The 18,947-nt window shown below is 45.0% G+C and overlaps 1 protein-coding gene across 7 annotated transcripts in view; it reads left to right on the top strand.

The window, feature by feature from the left end:
- The first annotated feature begins 1,548 nt into the window (after positions 1–1,548).
- Positions 1,549–18,947, top strand: part of RXRA (retinoid X receptor alpha) — a 128,291-nt gene continuing 110,892 nt past the window's right edge. For 3 of the 7 annotated variants that reach the window (XM_079961360.1, XM_079961361.1, XM_079961363.1), the window contains exon 1: positions 1,551–2,130. In XM_079961360.1, coding sequence (XP_079817486.1) covers positions 2,103–2,130 — 28 coding nt within the window. In that variant the 5' untranslated portion in view covers positions 1,551–2,102. Of the gene's footprint in view, positions 2,131–18,947 lie in introns of all 7 variants that reach the window. The other 4 variants (XM_079961362.1, XM_079961364.1, XR_013834680.1 and 1 more) reach the window with 3 other exon arrangements.

The raw sequence follows: 18,947 nt of genomic DNA on the forward strand, positions 1-18,947 counted from the left end.
AATCTCTATCCACTGCATTGTGGGACATCTTTGGGAGAGGAAAAGGCAAAGGAGTAAACCCTGGCACCTTGTATGCCTCCGTCCAGCAACTCCTGCGGCCAAGTTGGTGCCAAATGTATTGCTCCGCTTTGCTTTGGATTGAGAGGGGAGTCTTGTCATCTGATCAGCCCAGGACCTCTATGCACACTGTCCAGGCTTACACCCCAGAGAGGTCACTTCGATGCTGAAAATGCAGCAACAATAATGCGAGAAGCAGCAGTTACAGCCACAGCAGGCACTGTAACCTTCCAGCAGTTTGACTTCACCCCCAAAGGTGCACTCCTCCATTGTCTCATGGGACGGACAGATGCCAAACCAACCCTAATTCAGAGGATTAGAACCTTACTTCATTTTTAAGGCTTATCACTTGATGGTGGAGCCTTTGGACAACACAGAAAAGGTCCCAGGTCGAATTCCTGATGACATCTCCTGGTGGGGCTGAGGGAAGAGACAGTGGTGGAGAATTCCCCTCAGTGCCTGGGGCAGGTGCACATGTGCCAGGGCAAGCACAGCACACCATGGACACCAGGCATGCCGCTGGAGTGACCCTGGTTCTCTGGCTGGCTTGCTTTGAGGGGCACATTCATAGCGCCCTGCAAACCCAGAGTTGCTTTGTGAGACTCGCGGGGGTGGCACTGGGTTTGCAGGGAGCTGGGGTGTCCATCTTGGGCACCCTCCAGCTGGAGGGCAGCTGGGAGGGAAATGGTGGTTCAGGAACCCTGTGAGCCCAGCCCCAAGCTGCTTTTGCAAGCAGCGCTGGGCTCTTCGGGTACCTGGGCTGCTGCATCCTTCTCAGGCACCCTCTCAGCTGGAGGGTGGCTGAGAAGGAAGATGCCCTGTGACCCTCAAAAAAGAAAAAAGAAAAAAAAGCTGTGCCCAGGGCAGCCCCCAGCCCCCCCACTACACCTCTGGGAAAGACTCTCACCTTGAACCCTGGATAGCCATTGTTACTAGTCAGTGAAGACAGTACTGAGGTGGTTGATCAACGATTTGACTCTGTAGAAGGCAGCTTCCACCGTTTCTATCTATGGCAGCCCTTCATCCAGAACGATGAGGACTAGAATCTTAGGATAAGGGCCATATAGCTCTCAGTTGGTGGGCTTAAGCTTTGCATGCAGGATGAGGCAGCATCCTATGTCCCTAGCAGGGGTGACAACTTGAATAAAATATTGAGGTGGGTGTGTGGGAGGTAAGCCCCGCCACGCATAATCGATCACAGGACATGGCAGGCAACACACCATTTGACTCGCAATGCCCACCAACTTTGGGGTCCCATAAGCCCCTCAAGTATTTTATGTGGGGGACAAAGGGACCCTGGCTGTAGGAGTTGGTTCCTAAGGTCCCTAGGAAATCTCCCGCTCCGAAACTCCCCCTCCCTAAAATCCCAGCTGCGCGCGCCCTGAGACCCGGACAATGCCCCGTCGCTGCTAGACCTGTCGGCCGTCAGTTTACCCCTTGGCGGGGTCCCTTTTGCAATTTCAGCTGCGGGCGGTGGAAGGGGAGAAGCAGCAAAGCGAGTGAGCGAGTGAGTGAGACAGAAACAGAGCGGGGCACGCGCGGGCGCGCACACACACCCGAGTACTTTAGTTATATTGTTGGGTGAGTTTGCAACAACTCGCTCCGTCTCGGCTTCGCGCGGACCCCGTGGGAGCGGAATTTTGACTCGCCTCTCGCTGGGACTTTCTTGGCGGCGTTTTCCTATCCAGACCTAGAGACAGTCACATTCATCTTTTTTATTTTTCTTCCAAGTGTGGGGTGGAGTAGAGGAGGAGCAGGAAAGAGAGGGGCGAAAGGGGGGAGACCCCCCCAATCAACAAATCAATCTCCAAACAGCCAACCTTTGCACAAGTAATTCTTGCGGAGAGGGGGCAAAAAAAATCACTTAAATCTGCCTCCTAAAAAAACCCCCAAACCCTTCTTCCGGCTTTGATTTTTTTTTTGGTCCTGTGAGGTTTCTTCTTCTTTCTTTGCTCCCCTTCCTTTTTTAATTAAAAAGAAAAAAGAAATTCCTCCACCGATCGCTCTCCCACAAATCGCGTTTGGCATGAGTTAAACCAGAAACGATGGACACCAAGCATTTTCTTCCATTGGGTGAGTTTTATTGGCTGATTTTCCTCGGCTTCTAATTTTTTTTAAAAAAAAAAGAAAGCGGGGCGGCGTGGTGGTGGTGGGGAGCTGGAGAGGGGCCGCTTCGGGAAAAAAATGCAAAGCTATATTGTAATATCTCTATGTTGCCAGTGTTAAACACACACACACACACACACACACACACACACACACAATATTGAGTGTCGTGGAAAGGGATCTGGGAAATGGGGTGTGTTGTGGGGGAGGTAAAATGTCTTTATTACGCAGCCGATCTTTTGATCACAGAGAAGGTCCGAGCTCTCCGCTCTCTCTCTAGGGGGGAGGGGAAAGGGGGTGGCCAGGAGCGAAAACCCCTTTGATAACATTTCAAAGAAGCGGCCTTGTCAATTTCACAAGGCTCCCTCGTCGTTTTCACTCTCCCGGTGCAAATCATGGGGAAATCAGGGCAGGCCACGGCGATCTGTTGTGTTGCTTTTGTGTTGCATTTGATTTTTCTTTTAAATGCTTTTTAAAAAAAGTGATCTCTGCAAATTTGCATGGAGCGCCTTGGGACAGTCCAAGGAAGAGCCCATGCATTCCCACCCCCCAAAAAAAAACCCTACTGTTAATTGCTGGGGGGAGGGAATGGGTTTGTTGTTGTTGTTTGAGGGGAAGACACCGTTTCTGGGATCGGGACTGGCTGCGTTTCCTTTTTCGCCTTTGGAAGTTGGCAGTGGGTTGAGCGATTGAACGTGGGGCGGAGTGGAGGGGGAGGGAGAGAGATCCGAAAGAGGCTTTCAAAATCGAGAGGAAAAAGGCCTGATCTTGCAACTGTTGCAAAACTCCGGCGGTGATCCCACCACGGTGTGGGAAAGTTTCTCTTCAAAAGAAAAATAGCAGAAAAGTGATCCAGTTAACTTCCCAGTCCAGCTCTGCGTTTTGACTTTTGAGTTCTGAATAGAATAAGCAGCTCCTTGTGATTTTAGGGGGCGGGCTTTTTAAGCAGGAAAAACTGTATTGGTTAACAGTTTCTACTTCTGGATTTTAGGGGGATTTGTATTTTTTTTATCCCGCCCCCCTTGGGGAAGGCAAGTCCTGAATCCTAGCATCTTTCTGGAACTGGAGCTTTCTGGAGCTTTAAAGAACACACCTATTGCTCTTCCCTCACCCCCATAATATTTCTTCCCTCCTTTAATTTTTATTTCTCTTTAAATCTATTTTCAATGCATCTTCTCCTCCCAAAAATCTCTCCAAAAGCACAATGCATTTGGTAGAACTATTTACAAAGTCTGTGAGGGTTACAGCCAGCCTTGATCTAGGAGCCTGGTCTTGACAGAAATATTGGGTGATGAGGGGATTCCCCGACACCACTCCCACCCCCAGTCTTACACCTCCTTCTCCTCCTCCTTTCCTTTCCTTTCAAATTAATTTCCACCTGTGATTTTTTTCTTCTTCCTTATTTATGACAAGAGTTTCAATCACTTTTCAGCCCTGTTCTGACTTGCTAGTCTTTGCCACTGTCTGGATTTCTCCCTCTCTCTCTCCCCCCCCCCTCTCCTGGTTGATGCTCACGGCTGAACATGATAAAAGTTCTGAGAAGCAGGTTCAGTGTGGCCTCTTTCTGTGGTTTGCCTCATGATGTGCTGCACTTGGAGATAGCTGGGGTCGGGGGCTGCATTTGCACCCGTCTCTTAATAATCTCTTAACCACCAGGGTTGGTGCCACTGGAAAGGGCAAATTGATGGCTACTAGTCACAGTGCTATGCTCTGACTGACAGCAACACTTCTGAATACCAGTTGCTGTAAACTGCAGGAGGGGAGAGGGCGCCTGCTTTGGGGCTTCCCATTCAGGTACCTGGTTGGCCATGGTAAGAACAGGGTGTTGGACTAGATGGACCACTGACCTGAATGAGCAAGTTTGCCTTATGTTTTTTAGTGTTGCCTTGGGTTTGATTCCTTCCATTCACAAACTTTGTAGTGAACTAGTCCCAAAATTGTGCATTCGTGACAAAGGTTGTATTCATCATATCCCCCCCATGATCTGATCTTATTTTTATTCACTCTGCCCTGTTTCTTTGGTCCTTTGCATCTTTAATCGATTTGCAATGTGCCCTGAGATGGTAAGATGAAAGAGTGAGAGATGATAATGCCTAATAAATAAAGAATAAAATGTGTGAACTGTGTGGATAAAACCCTCCTTCTACAGCCTCCAAGGAATTTGCTTTCCTTTTGCATATAGAATGTCCAACGTTCAGTTGCCAATTGCATCTCCAGGTAGGTTCTGAGAAGGTCCCCTGACTGAAAAGGCAGAGACCCATTTCTACCACTCAGCACAGACAGCGTTGAGCTCAGTGGACCAATGGGCAAACTCAAGCATGAGGACTGGGCTATTAGTTTGGAGGAAGAGCATAACTCAGTGGCTGAGCACCTGCTTTGCATGCAGAATGTCCCAGGTTCAATCCTCACCTGCATTTCCAGGTAGGGCTGCAAATATCCCCTGCCTGAAACCCTGGAGAGCCGCTGTCAGTGTAGATTGTACTGAGCTAGAAAGTCCAGTAGTCTGATTCAGGATAAGGCAGCTCTCTACATTCCTGTTCAACTGAACCCTTTATCCAGAATGATGAGGACTAGAATAATTACTTTATTATTTTGGGAATTGTTGCTTTGCATGCAGAAGGGTCCCAGGTTCATTCTGTGACATCTCCAGGACAGGGGAGGTAGAGACCCTCTGCTTGAACTCCTGGCGAGCTGCTACCAGTCAGCTACCAGGGGTCTGACTCAGTAGAAAGTGGCTATGCTCACTGACAGTAGGGTTCACACACACACATATGAGCCCCCAAATGGTTCAGTTGGTTGGAGCTTGGTGTTGATCATGCCAGGGTTGCAGGTTTGATTCCTGTATGGGACAGCTGCATGTTCCTGCATTCCAGGGGGGTGGACTGGATGACCCTCAGGGTCCCTTCCCACTCTTCTATAATTCTGTGTTGAGATTTCTGCATTGCAGGGGGTTGAACTAGATGATCCTCAGGGTCTCTTCCAACTCTAAGATTCTTTGAACCTATGAAACAGCAAGCACAATATTCCCCTTTAGGTACCTGCAAATTTTTAGAATTTGATGCAGAGGGCTTGAGTCTATGAAAACTTATGTCATAATAAATGCATTGGTCTTGAAGGCAGGGAGTGAGGAACAGGAATCCTGGGAGGCTGAAGTGGCCCTCCAGCATGCTCTACGTGGCCCTCAGGGCATCCCCCAAGCCACATTCTCTTCCTAGACCACACCCCTCTCTTTTGTCTGGCTGCAGATGTGTTCTTGATCTGTGATGATGCCTTTTGCTTTGCCTGGACAGAGGATGGAGGAGGCGTGTGGGTGTTGAAACTAGTCTACTGCACAAAGATAAAATTCACATCTGCTCCTCTGCTCACCTTTTCCTCTAGCATTGCCCACAACTGGCTCATGGCCTCTGGAAGGTTGCTAAGAAAGTTGTGGAAGCAAACTTAAAAACCTTACCATCCAAAGGCAGAAGACTGTGGTCATTTCTCTGTCTGTATGGCCCCCTCAGACTGATTTCCCAACCACGCCCAATTACAGTGCTATCTTCTGGCTTTTATTTATTTTTTACTCCCAAGACTCCTAACTCCCAAGTTTTTGGAAGGCAACTGAGTCATGTGTTGTGAGTATGATGGAATAATTCTCTCTTTTGTGCTGCTACTGCGGTGTGTGTGTGTGTGTGTGTGTGTGTGTAGAAGAGGTGCCTCAAGATAACCCATGAAGAGCTCAAAAGGATGGCATCCATTCTTCCTGGATTTTTGGTATTCCTCCACCCTGAAAGTGAGAGTGTGGTTAAGGCACACAGTGAAACCCCATCTAGACTTCATTTTTTTGACTTGCTGTGAGTCAGGGTTTGCCTTCAGCCAAGCCATTGGGCATGGATGTGCCTCAAGTTTGTGGCTTTGCCTCCACAGTCTGCTTCTGAATACCAGTTGCTGGAAGCAGCAGGGCAGGAGAGTGTTATTGTGCTCAGGTTCTGCTTGAAGGCTTTGCATTGGAGCATCTGGTTGGCCAACCTCAGAACAAGATGCTGGACTGTGATGAGACCTCTTTAGCCTGATCCAGCAGCCGGTCTCTTAAGGAGACCGGCTCTGATAGCAGAACCATGCCCAAGGGTTTCCTGTCCAGCTACTGGAAAGGATATGTTGTTGCACTCAGGTCCTGATTGAGGGTTTCCCATTAGGGCATCCAGTTGGGTGCTGTGAGAATAAGATGCTGGACTAGATGGACTTGATCCTGCAAGCTCTTCTTATCATCTTATGACTAGATGGTCCAATGGTTTGATCCTGAAGTTGATCACCCTGCTTTACCAAGTGGCCTGAAGGTTGTCTATGGAGGGATGTGGACCTTGGGCTTTGCAAAATGAGAGGACTGTCCTTGTCCTCCTGAAAGCTGGTTTTGAACTAGGGACAAAGGTCTGGTTTCTGCACCACCAGCACCCCGCTCCCCATTTCTGCGTAGGCAATCTTGCAATTTCATAATGAAATGTTAAAATATTGTTTTCACAGGGGAGAATTGCCCTTGGGACTATTTTGTTCAAAACTCAGCAATTGCTAAGAAGAACTAGAAGAAAAAGGAAAAAAAAAAAGATTAAATCCCCCTTTATATGTCAACAGCATAGGTTAAACATGTTTCTTCATGTTTGCTTTGCTCTTCAAAACCAGATAGTGCTGCCTAGCCCTGCAGTGCTGGGGCCTCCAGTATCTTAGAAGCCACCTTTTGTGCCTTTGCATGTGTGACTGCAAGTTAGCAGCCCCCTCTCCACAGATACACACCTCTAAGCATTCTGGAAGGAACTGGGTTATATTGCCCCCCTCCCCCTAAAATGTTTACTGTGAGAACATCTCTGGCCAAACGTGTGGTCCAGGCCTTTCATAGTTAAACGTTTTCCTCTCTTTGTTGTAGTGCAAAATCTCATGGACACCCAGCAAAGCTGTATGTTGGAATATCCAGGGAGGGATAAAAAATATTTTATTTGTTTGTTAAAATTTATACACCACCACTTGATTGTAAAAAAAAAAAAAAGCAAAGCAAAACCTCAAAGCAGTTTTACAAAAAAAAGATAAAACAGTAAAATTATCAATATGAAAAGTTAACACAATAATTTAAAACATTCCAGAAGTTAAATTAGAACTCATATCAACTTTGTAAACATCTGGACAGACTTGTCTAAAGAATAATGCTTTTATTAGGCACTGAAGAGAGTACAGTGGTACCTTGTGTTACATACGCTTCAGGTTACAGACTCCGCTAACTTGGAAGTAGTACCTCGGGTTAAGAACTTTGCTTCAGGGTGAGAACAGAAATTGTGCGGTGGCAGCGGGAGGCCCCATTAGCTAAAGTGGTGCTTCAGGTTAAGAACGGACCTCCGGAAAGAATGATGTACGTAACCAGAGGTACCACTGTATAGTGAAGGAACTTGCTTGATCTCAATAGACAGGGAGTCCTATGGGGGGGGGGGGGATTGCCACCATCAGCCCTAAAGGAAATTCAGTCCAAAAGAAAGTCCTTCTTCATGCAGTGCAAACTATGAAATTTATTCCCACAGGAGGCAGAGATGGCCACAAACTTTGATGGCTTTAAAAGAGGATTTAGAGTCAAATTCACAGAGGAGAGGGCTATCTGCGGCTGCTAGCCACAATGGCTGTGCTCTGCCTCCGCAGTTGGAGCCAGCAATTATTCTGAATGCCGGTTGCTGGAAACCACAGGAGGGGAGAGGGCTGCTCTTGTGCTCAGGTCCTGCTTATGGGCTTCCTATAATGGGCATCTGGTTGGCCAATGTGAGAACAGGATGCTGGAGTAGGTGGGCCACTGGCCTGATTCAGCCGAGAGCTTCTTTACCGTTTCAGACACCATGTGCAATTCCTAATATTCAGGGATATCGGAGTGAATGGGTCCCAGAGTTTTGCATTGCTGGCTGGGAGCCCTGGGCAACCTTTCATACTTTTTATTCTTTAGCAAACTGCCTTTTATCAAGAGCTAAGAGGCAGTCCAGGATTTTAGGTATCTATTACTGTTGTTGTTCTTGGCAATGGGCAATGCCGTTTCCATGCCAGGTCTTGGAGAGAGAAAATCCCAAGTCAAAGCAGAATCAGCACATTGACATGGAGATGGGGATCTCTGCTCCATTGTGGTCAAACATCAAATTTCTGGGCCGCTGTAGGATTCTGCTTTGTGTGTGTATGTGTGTGAGGGACCAGAGGTGTTTTCTCTAATTATAACAACTACAGTGGTACATTTAGATGTGAACGGGATCTGTTCTGGAGCCCCGTTCACATCCAGAAGCGAACGCAACCCGGCGATTCGCCATTTCTGCACATGCGCGTGACGTCATTTTGAGCGTCTGCGCATGCACAAGCGGCGAAACCCGGAAGTAACACGCTCCATTACTTCTGGGTTGCCGCAGCATGCAACCCGAAAATACTTATCCAGAAGCTACTTCAACCCGAGGTATGACTGTACTACTACTATTACTACTACAATGCTTTTAAGTAAGGATGACATCAAGTATCTTTTGGGACTGATATGGGATCACTATCTCAAAGACGATGGCAAACTCCTTAGGGCAGTACCCAACTAGCGCATTCCACAGGTGCAAGCAGTTCCTCTCTTTTTTCTTTTAGTGCAGTTATATCCCACCATTTCCTCCAAGGAGCTCAAGGTGGGCTACTTGATTTTCTTCCTCCTCATTTAATCCCCACACCAACCCTGTGAGGTAGTTCAGGCTGAGAGACAGGGACTTGGACACACCTGGGGTGCTTCATGGCCAGATTGGAATGTAGCACCTTTTTCTCCCAGATTCTCATTTAATCCCCACAACAACTGCATGTGGCAAGTCACCCTGAGAGGCAGGAACTGACTCCCAAGTTTCATGGCTGAGTGCTGGATTTGAACCCATGTCTCTTAGGTCCAGCAATCTAACCACTACAGCATGCTGGCACTTTATGCAATATTACGGATACATTTTTAAAACATTGCTCAGCATATCAATAATATTTTTCTATTTTTAAAAGATACTCTTCTGCATTCCTCAGGAGAAGCTTGTGTTCTTTCTTTCCTTTCCTGTTCAAGGGACAGAAGGGGTTTGTGTGAGAACAGGGGTTGGGGGCCGTAGAAGAAGTGGTACCTTAAACATGATCAGAAGTACCGAGTTGTACTCAAAAATAAATAGACAACTCCAAAATAAAATCATATATAACAAAACCATGTCTCATGTTTTCATTTACACTGATCTCCTCTCCGATACCTTTACTTGATATTTCTTGCTGCTTTCTGCTTTCCTTACAGAATCTTTATAAAAAAATTAAATCTCTTAAATCCTATACCAATCTTTAACAATTTCATTTAATCCCTTCACCTCCCTCCCCCATTGTCCAGTATTTCCCTCCACCTGTGTGTGATCTTCTTTATTTACTATTATTTTTGTTACTGTTATTCACTTTATTTGTTATTCCATCCTTAATATATTATTATCCTATCTCCTTGCGCCTTTTAAACTTTTGCATATTAATTTTTAAGCTCCAGGACAGAGTTGATTTTCAATCATAAGGAGGGGTGATGCGGAGCATCTGTGACCGTCTGGATGTTGCCCATCATCCATCATCACGGTTTGGGGTTGCTGATGGTAGTTGGCCCACCAGCAACTGGAGAGTCACAGGCTCCCCTTCCTTTTATTTATTTCATAAAATTTATACACCACTTGATTGTAACTCCCCCCGCCAAATGAACCAATAAGAAAAAATAAACAGCAATAATGTAAGGCGTTGAAAAATTCACATAAGAATAGACTATAAACCGATTAAAACTCCACACCGACATTCTAAACATCTGGGGCAGCTTGTTTAAACGAAAATGTTTTTAGCAGGTGCTGAAAAAAGTGCAGTGAAGGCGCCTGCCAAGTAGCAGTGGGCAGGGAGCGCCAAAATGTTGGGGCTGCTAAACTAAAGGATTGAGTTCCTACAAATGCAGAACCAACAAAATTTTGGTGTCCTTTTAGGAACTGAAATGGATCAAATGCTGCTGTTGGCTTCCTTCAAAGGAGAAACGTGGCTTGGTTTTTTTTTTGGGGGGGGGCGGGTCTTCAAGCCCAGTCCACTTAACTACTTTTATGGCAGCTGAGGAAAGTTTTCTTTTGTCCATCTTCCCTGTTCTGTTTAGAGGTCAGGTTTTATTTCTGGGGAGTCTTGAATTTGGACCTCCTGTGAACTATGGTGACCCACCCCCCTTGGTCTTCATGGGACTGCAGACGGTCACCCCATCCCCCAAATGAAAGGGGCAGCCCTGATCTTGGGGGCCCATAAAGTGGGTAATGGCTTTCCCAGCTGTTTCTCTGCCCTTAAAAAAAAAAAAGGTTTATGGTGTTTCCCTCCCCACAATGGTGCTGCTTTTTCAGATGCTTTTATGGATGTGGGCGGGGGAGTGAGCAGGTTGATGGGGTGCAGGATGTGAAGAGAGGGAAAGAGCAAAATAACAGCCCCCTCCTACAGACTTCAAGGCATCTGCAGGGGTGTTTATCCAAGAGCCAGACTTGGGTTTGGGTGTGAAAGTCGGGTGACACATCATTGAGAAGATGACCAGAATGGAGTCACATTCAAAGCAGGGCTAGATTGAAGCAGGCTTTGCAGGTCAAGTCCAAAGATGTAGATGCTAGTCCACATTATTATTTTCTTTTTTAAAAATTGAGTCTTCCTCCATGTACATGTTCTGTTCCTGCAGGAAATTCCAGGCTGGTTTCCTGACTTAGGGGATGCTGAACAAATTTGGCTTTCTTGGCATTTCAACACAAGCCTGCATGATTTGCTCTTCCTCAAACAATAGGTGGAGTGAAATGTTGCTATCCTGCAAAATTTACACTTCTCCAGAGTTGTGATGCAGTTCTTTGGTTAGAAATAATGGAGAAAACTGTGCAGGTAGATACAGTGGTGCCCCGCAAGACGAATGCCTCGCAAGACGAAAAACCTGCTAGACGAAAGGGTTTTCCGTTTTTCGAGGCACTTCGCAAGACGAATTTCTCTATGGGCTTGCTTCGCAAGATGAAAACGTCTTGGGAGTCTTGCGATTTTTTTCGCTCCCCCCCTTTTTCTAAGCCGCTAATAGCCGCTTTGCCACTTTGCCGCTAATAGCCGCTAATAGCGCTAATCCGCTAAGCCGCTAATAGGGTTGCTTTGCAAGACGAAAAAACCGCAAGATGAAGAGACTTGTGGAACGGATTCTTTTCGTCTTGCGAGGCACCACTGTATGTGTGTGTTAGGGAAAGTAGTCAAAAGAATGTATTACATTAGGGGAAATCGCCTGCATATTTAATTGTACTTATTTATTGAATTCATGTATCACTTTTCTCTCTCACTCTGAGAAGCTCAACGTGGTTCTCCGCACTCTTTGTTTAATCCCCACAACAACTTTGTGAGTAGGCTAAGTTGGGAACTTGATAAATACAGTAGATAGATAGATAGAAATATAAAAGTCTGATGTCCAGATCAAGGGAAGTAAAAGTACCACTTTATTCTGCCTTGGACAGAACCCAGCTGGAGTCCTAGGCGCAGTTCTGGGCACAATAGTTTAAGAAGGAGATTGACAAACTGGAATTTGTGCAGAGGAAGGTGACCAAGATGATTAATAGTCTGGAAACCAAGCCTTATGAGGAACAGTTGAAGTAGCTGGGTATGTTTAGCCTGGAAAAGAGGAGACTGAGAGGAGATAGGATAGCCATCAAATATCTAAAAGGCTGTCACATGGAAGATGGAGCAAGATTGCTTTCTCCTGCTCCGGATGGTAAGACTCACCCAAACCAGTGGATTTAATTTTTTTTTTTATTATATAATATTTATTAAAAAATTTTAAAACAATAAAAAGCATACATAATAACATAGTCTTTTCCAATATCCACATTTCATTCTCATCCTAGGACTTCCTCACACCTCTTGTTCCTGCATTCTAAACTCATAAATTTTGCTGGCAAATTATTAAGATGATTCCATTCATATAATATAATTTCCCAAGATTAAATCTCAAATTTTGGAATTTAAAATCACTCTTTTAGAGATTTAATTATAAAATACTATTTAACCAAAATTTATCTTTTCTTCCAATTACACTTAAATTTGTATTCTTTATAACTAATTTGTTGAAGCCATATTATTACTAATCTTACATCTTTCTTAACATTCATACAATTTACAATATTTTTGTAGATAATCCTTAAATTTCTTCCAGTCCTCCTCCACCAGTTCTTCTCCCAGGTCTCGAATTCTGCCAGTCATCTCCGCCAGTTCCATATAGTCCATCAGTTGCATCTGCCATTCTTCCAGTGTGGGCAAATCTTGGGTTTTCCAGCATTTAGCGATAAGTATCCTTGCTGCTGTCGTAGCATACATAAAAAAGTTCGATCCTTCTTTTGCACACTCTGGCCGACAATGCCTAAGAGAAAGGCCTCTGGTTTCTTAGGGAAGGTATACTTAAATACCTTTTTCAACTCATTATATATCATTTCCCAGAAAACCTTCACCCTAGGGCAAGTCCACCAGAGGTGAAAGAAAGTTCCTTCAGCTTCTTTACACTTCCAACATTTATTGTCAGATAAATGGTATATCTTTGCAAGCTTGACTGGAGTCATGTACCACCTATATATCATTTTCATAATATTTTCTTTCAAGGCATTACATGCCGTAAATCTCAAACCTGTGGTCCATAACTTTTCCCAGTCAGCAAACATAATATTATACCCTATGTCCTGTGCCCATTTTATCATCGCTGATTTGACTGTTTCATCCTGTGTATTCCATTTTAACAGCAGGTTATACATTCTTGAAAGTATCTTAGAGCTGGGTTCTAACAGTTCAGTTTCTAACTTTGATTTTTCCACCTGGAATCCTATCTTTTTGTCCAACTTAAAAACTTCTTTAATCTGAGCATAATGTAACCAATCTCGCACTTTATCCTTTATTTTCTCCATATTCTGCAACCTCCAATTGTCTCCATCTTTTTCTATTATTTCCCAATATTTCGGCCATTTGGCCTCCATGTTGAGTCTTTTCGGGGCCTTAGCCTCCATTGGTGATAACCACCTTGGGGTCTTGTTTTCCAATAAATCTTTATATTTCGACCAGACATTAAACACTGCTTTTCTGACAACATGATTCTTGAAAGCCTTATGTATTTTAACCTTGTCATACCACAAATATGCATGCCAACCAAAAGCATTGTTAAATCCTTCCAAATCCAAAACATCAGTGTTTTCAAGAAGTAGCCTATCCTTCAACCAGCAGAAAGCTGCTGATTCATAGTACAACTTTAAGTCTGGCAGGGCAAAGCCCCCTCTTTCTTTAGCATCGGTTAATATCTTAAACTTGATTCTGGGCTTTTTGCCCTGCCAGACAAATTTAGAAATATCTCTCTGCCACCTCCCAAAACACTCCATTTTATCCACAATCTGCAAAGTTTGAAACAAAAACAGCATTTTTGGCAATACATTCATCTTAACAGCAGCAATACGTCCTGACAAGGAAAGTTTCAATCTTGACCAAACATCTAGATCCCTTTTGATTTCAGACCAACATTTTTCATAATTATCTTTATATAAGTTCCTGTTCTTCGCTGTTATGTTTACCCCTAGATATCTTACTTTTTTGACCACATTTAAATCTGTCTCTTTCTGAAACCTTTCTGATTCTAAAGAAGTCAAGTTTTTTTCTAGAACCTTGGTTTTTTGCTTATTAAGTTTAAATCCCGCCACTCGACCAAACTCATAAATCAGCTGCAGAACCCTTTTGGTACTAGGCTCTGGCTCCTGTAAGGTCAATACTAGGTCATCTGCAAATGCTTTAAGTTTATACTCTTTCGCTCCGACCTGAATACCTTCCACCAACCGGTCTCCTCTAATCATGTTCAAACCAGTGGATTTAAATTACAAGAATGGAGATTCCTTCTAAACCTTAGGAAGAACTTTATGACAGTAAGAACTCTTTTTTATTAATATTTTTTAAATTAAACTTTCAATTTTACTTCCCCAAAAGCATTTTGCAAATTTTAAAACATCCAACCACTTCCCCTCTTTTATTTCTATGGGTCATTTTATATATCATACATCCCTGCATATTTTACGATAACCATTTAAATAAATTTTCCACTTTTACATCCATCAAAAATTATGTACTCTGTTGCATTTATCTTAATCCTGTCTGCTTTTTCAGCTGTATACAGTTATTTTCCATATATTCAATACATGTTTTCCAGTCTTCTTTAAATGTACGTTCTTCTTGCTCTCTTATTCTATGTGTTAAATCTGCAGGTTGTTCATATTCCTGACAGTAAGAACTTTTTGGCAGGGGAAGGCAGTGGACTTCCCTTTGCTGGAGGTTTTTAAATAGGGATTTGAAAGCCATCAAGTCAGAGATTTTGTGGCTTTGATTCCTGCATTTCGAGGAGTTAGACTAAATGACTCTTCCAATTCTACAGTTATAAGATTCTGTAGACAGGCACATAAAACACTTTCGCTTTGCTGAAAAGGAAGATGAAATTATTTAAAAACATTAAGCCCCTTCCCCTTCTGCCTGGATTATCAAATTAAGGATATATGTGTGTGTGTTATGGGACGCGGGTGGCGCTGTGGGTAAAACCTCAGTGCCTAGGACTTGCCGATGGTATGGTCGGCGGTTCAAATCCCCATGGCGGGGTGAGCTCCAGTCATTCGGTCCCAGCTCCTGCCCACCTAGCAGTTCGAAAGCACTCTTAAGTGCAAGTAGATAAATAGGGACCGCTTTATAGTGGGAAGGTAAATGGCGTTTCCGTGTGCTGCGCTGGTGCAGGCTCACTAGAGCAGCTTTGTCACGTTGGCCACGTGACCTGGAAGTGTCTGCGGATGGCGCCGGCTCACGGCCTCTAGAGCGAGATGAGCATGCAACCCCAGAGTCGGACACGACTGGCCCGTACGGGCAGGGGTACCTATACCTTTACCTTTATGTGTGTGTTATATGTATATGTGCTAAATATGTACATATAACACACAAATTTTAGCTTTGGCAAAAAGGAGGAGACAATTATTTAAAAACAAAAGCCGTTCCTCAGCTCTTCCAATGGGTGCTAAGCTTGGCCTCTCCCGCATTTGCTGTGCGCCTGCTTCCAGTCTGGCTCGCAGACGGTCAAACAGTCCCCCAGAGTTATAAAGCAATTGTTTGGCTTCGTAGCAGAATAAGCCTGAAATGGTGCAGAAAGGAAGGAATGGAGCAAAAATTGGGGGAAGGCCAATTAGAGTGCAAGGAATGACATCTCTCTTTCTCTTCTATTCTGCTGGAGAAAACTTTGGAGCTGGGCCAGGGTTTTGCATTCTTTCTGCCTTCTCCCTCCTCCACCACCCCAAAAAGCACCACTGGATAAGGTGAATGTGTTGACACTTGCCATGTGGGCGAGGAGCTCAGAGCTGTTGACGCCTTTGCTTCCACCTTCCACACCGAGCTACATTTCCTTAGTTCTCTTTTATCACCAGGGTTCGTTGTCTGTCTCTCTCTTTCAGTCAATCATTTGCGTTGCTTACCCTTTGCAACTTTATTTCCTCCTCCACAGGGCTGGACACTGGGATCTGGGGGATCGGCTTGTGCAAGGGGGTGGGGGCAGAAAAGCAAGGCTGAAGTGGGGGCCCCTTGAGTGTGTGTTCTCTCTCTCTCTCTCTCTCTCTCTCTCTCTCTCTCTCTCTCATTGGTCATGTCAGTGCTGCATCCTAGCACTTTAGACAGCAGACTTTAGACCCTACCAGTTGCTGGAAACTGAAGTAGGGAAGAGTTGCTCATGTTTTCGGATCCTGCTTGCAGGGCATTTGGGTGGCTACTGTGAGGACAAGATGCTGAGTAGATGGGCCCTCTTAGGCCTGATCCAGCAAACAGATGTGAAATGTGGAGATTGTAAAAATGAGAAAGCAAAATGGACAGATTTTTGCATCCCTAGTCCAGAACAGGTATCATCAACCTTTTCAGACCAAGGACCCACTTTTTAATCAATTTCTTATTTTATTTTTTTACCATATATTTGCATGCTTGGCTTGGCCGATTTGGTTTGTAACCATGGTTCAAAATTAGCTGGGTACCAGTTTCATTTTGCATCTGAAGATTCTCTATTTGAGAGTACTGTACCTCAAAAAGTCTTTTTTTGGTGACTGACTGAGAATCAAGGTTCTGCTCCCCCAAGGCTTGATGAACTCTCCAGAGGTGCCTATTGCAACTGCTGCCGCCAGAGGTGCTTCTCCTCCCTCTGGTTGCTCAGGCTGCATAGTGGAGTATATTCCACTGCGGGACATGGGGCAGCTGCCATGACTCCACATTGGCGTCCTCTGCTGGTGACGTGGGCAGCACACTGAGGAAGTCCCAAACTGGTGGCAGGCGGCATGTGGAGAGGCTGCCCTGAGCAGGGGGGTTAGTGCCTGGCTCTTTTTATAAGGATTTGAAAAAATGAAGAAGCATACTGACATGGAAACATGTGGAATTGAATTTAAGACTGGAAGATTGAGAAACAGAAATGGGAAGGTTTTTGCATCCCTAGGCAAGAGTAACGTGGTGGGTTTGTATGTTGTGGTCAGGTGAAAAGTGATAATGTCTCCTATTTATCTCCATGATTTCCTAACTAATGATTTCCCCTTCGCTGTCAAAACTCTTCATTGTATAAGCTCCTCATGGGCAGGGAGCTCTTCCTCTTCTTCTTTTGCTCTGAAGCAACCTGTACATGGATTGGATTTTGCAAAAAAATATTATGTAGCTTTCCATGGGCAAAGCCTGTTCTTGCAAACTCTCATGTTTTTGCCATGCACTGAACTTGCAAAATACACTGCCCACTTTCACAGGTGAGGGACTGAAGCCTGGAGATAGCAATGGGCAGTGGAGGGGCTTGACCTGAATCTATGGTGATAAAGTTCTACAGCTTCTTCTTCTTTTGGCCAGGGCATAGCTGTCAATGTTTCCCTTTTTTAAAGGGAAATTCCCTTATTCCGAATAGGATTCCTCGCAAGAAGAGGGAAAAGTTGACAGCTATGGGCCAGGTGTATGTGTGCATGTGTCAGCATTGCCAGATTAATTATCAGAAAGCAAAAATATTCTCTTTTCAGTGTTCTGGATCCAGGGGGTTTAGAAGAAAAAATAAGTTTGGGCTTTATAAAGGAGCTTGGTTACAAGCCTTTAGATTTTTCCGACTTCTTCCAGCAAACACGAGGACTATCACCTTAACTTCTTCAAAAAAAACAAAAAAAAAACAAAAAAAAACACACAAAACAAAACAAAAAAAACACAAGGAACTGATGGGGTGAGGGCATGGGAGGCACATTTCTCTTGACCTTTCCACAGAACCAAAGTTGATGTCCTTCAACTTCCAAAAGCAGTATGAGCTCACCCTGTGGGCCCTCCCTATTGTTTGCAGATAAATGCCAGCTGTCTCCAAATACCAATTCTGAGGAAGGGGCCTGTTTTGAGAATGAGCCTGTGTCTTGTTAGTCCCAGCTATTATACGAGGTTTTCTCTCATTGAACTGCTGGAAGTCTATTTGAGGCGAGAAATTTAGAGCCGGCCTTTGGACAGTAAGTGCCAACCTAATGGGCCAATATATTAACATAACTATCTCCTTTCCAATGGAGCAAGAGCTATAAGATCCTCCAGCTGTTTCTATTTGCTATTTATTGGTATGCACTGAGAGATAGCTGGAGAGGGTTTATTGACTCACTATTTATGTTTCACCTGCTTTTGGATGAAAGTGAGGTCCTGAATCCTGTCTCTCTGCTCATATACACAACAGGACTGAAGCTGCAAGCTTCAGTTGGTAGGCATAGGAGCCAACTCAAAGGGGCTGTGGTAGCTTCGGCCCCCACAATAAAATATTTGAGGGCGCCTGGCCCCCACAAAGTTGATGGGCATTCCCATTCAATGGTGTGTGTGCACTGCATCATGTGATCGCTTATGCAGGGCGGAGCTTAGCTGGGCCTCCACAATATTTTATTCAAGTTGGCACCCCTGTTGGTAGGTGTCTGTTGACCTTATACTAGGGGAGGTTTAACCCCCATCTAGTGATGAAGGAGTCATTCCATTTTTCTTTTACATTTTTCATAATAAGCTAACTACCGTATTTTTCGCTCTATAGGATGCACTTTTTCCCCTCCAAAAATTAAGGGGAAATGTGTGTGCGTCCTATGGAGCAAATGCAGGCTCCTTGGCTTCAGCAATAGCAATGCGAAGCCTCCGAAGCACAGAGGGAGCGCTCACTCCACGCTCCGGAGGCTTCACGTTGCTTTCGCTGAAGCCTGGAGAGCGAGAGGGGTTGGTGCGCACCGACCTCTCTCGCTCTCCAGGCTTCAGGGATAGCCGCCTGAAGCCTTCGAAGCGCAGCGCGAGTTCCCGCTGGGCTCCGCAGGCTTCAGGTTCCTTTCGCTGAAGCCAGGAGAGTCTTGCTGTCCCGGCTTCAGTGAAAGGAACCCGAAGCCTGCGGAGCACAGTGGGAACTCACGCTGCGCTCCGAAGGCTTGAGGGATAGCCGCTGCGCTCCTCAGGCTTCGGGTTCCTTTTGCTGAAGCCGGGAGAGCAAGACTCTCCTGGCTTCAGCAGAGAGGGAGATCTGTGCATTGCCCCTTCAGCCAAGCGGGAGGAGAAATGGAAGGGGCTTCGTTTCTCCTGCCGCTTCGCTAAAGGGGCGCTGAGCAGAGAGGGGTAGATTTATTTTTTCTTGTTCTACCCCTCTAAAACAAGGTGTGTCCTATGGTCCGGTGCATCCTATAGAGCGAAAAATATGGTAATTTGCTTATGGCAAACCAAAATGCAGCTATCCTTTC

The sequence above is a fragment of the Podarcis cretensis genome (genome assembly GCF_951804945.1).
Source record: "Podarcis cretensis genome assembly, chromosome: Z".
NCBI lineage: Eukaryota > Metazoa > Chordata > Lepidosauria > Squamata > Lacertidae > Podarcis > Podarcis cretensis.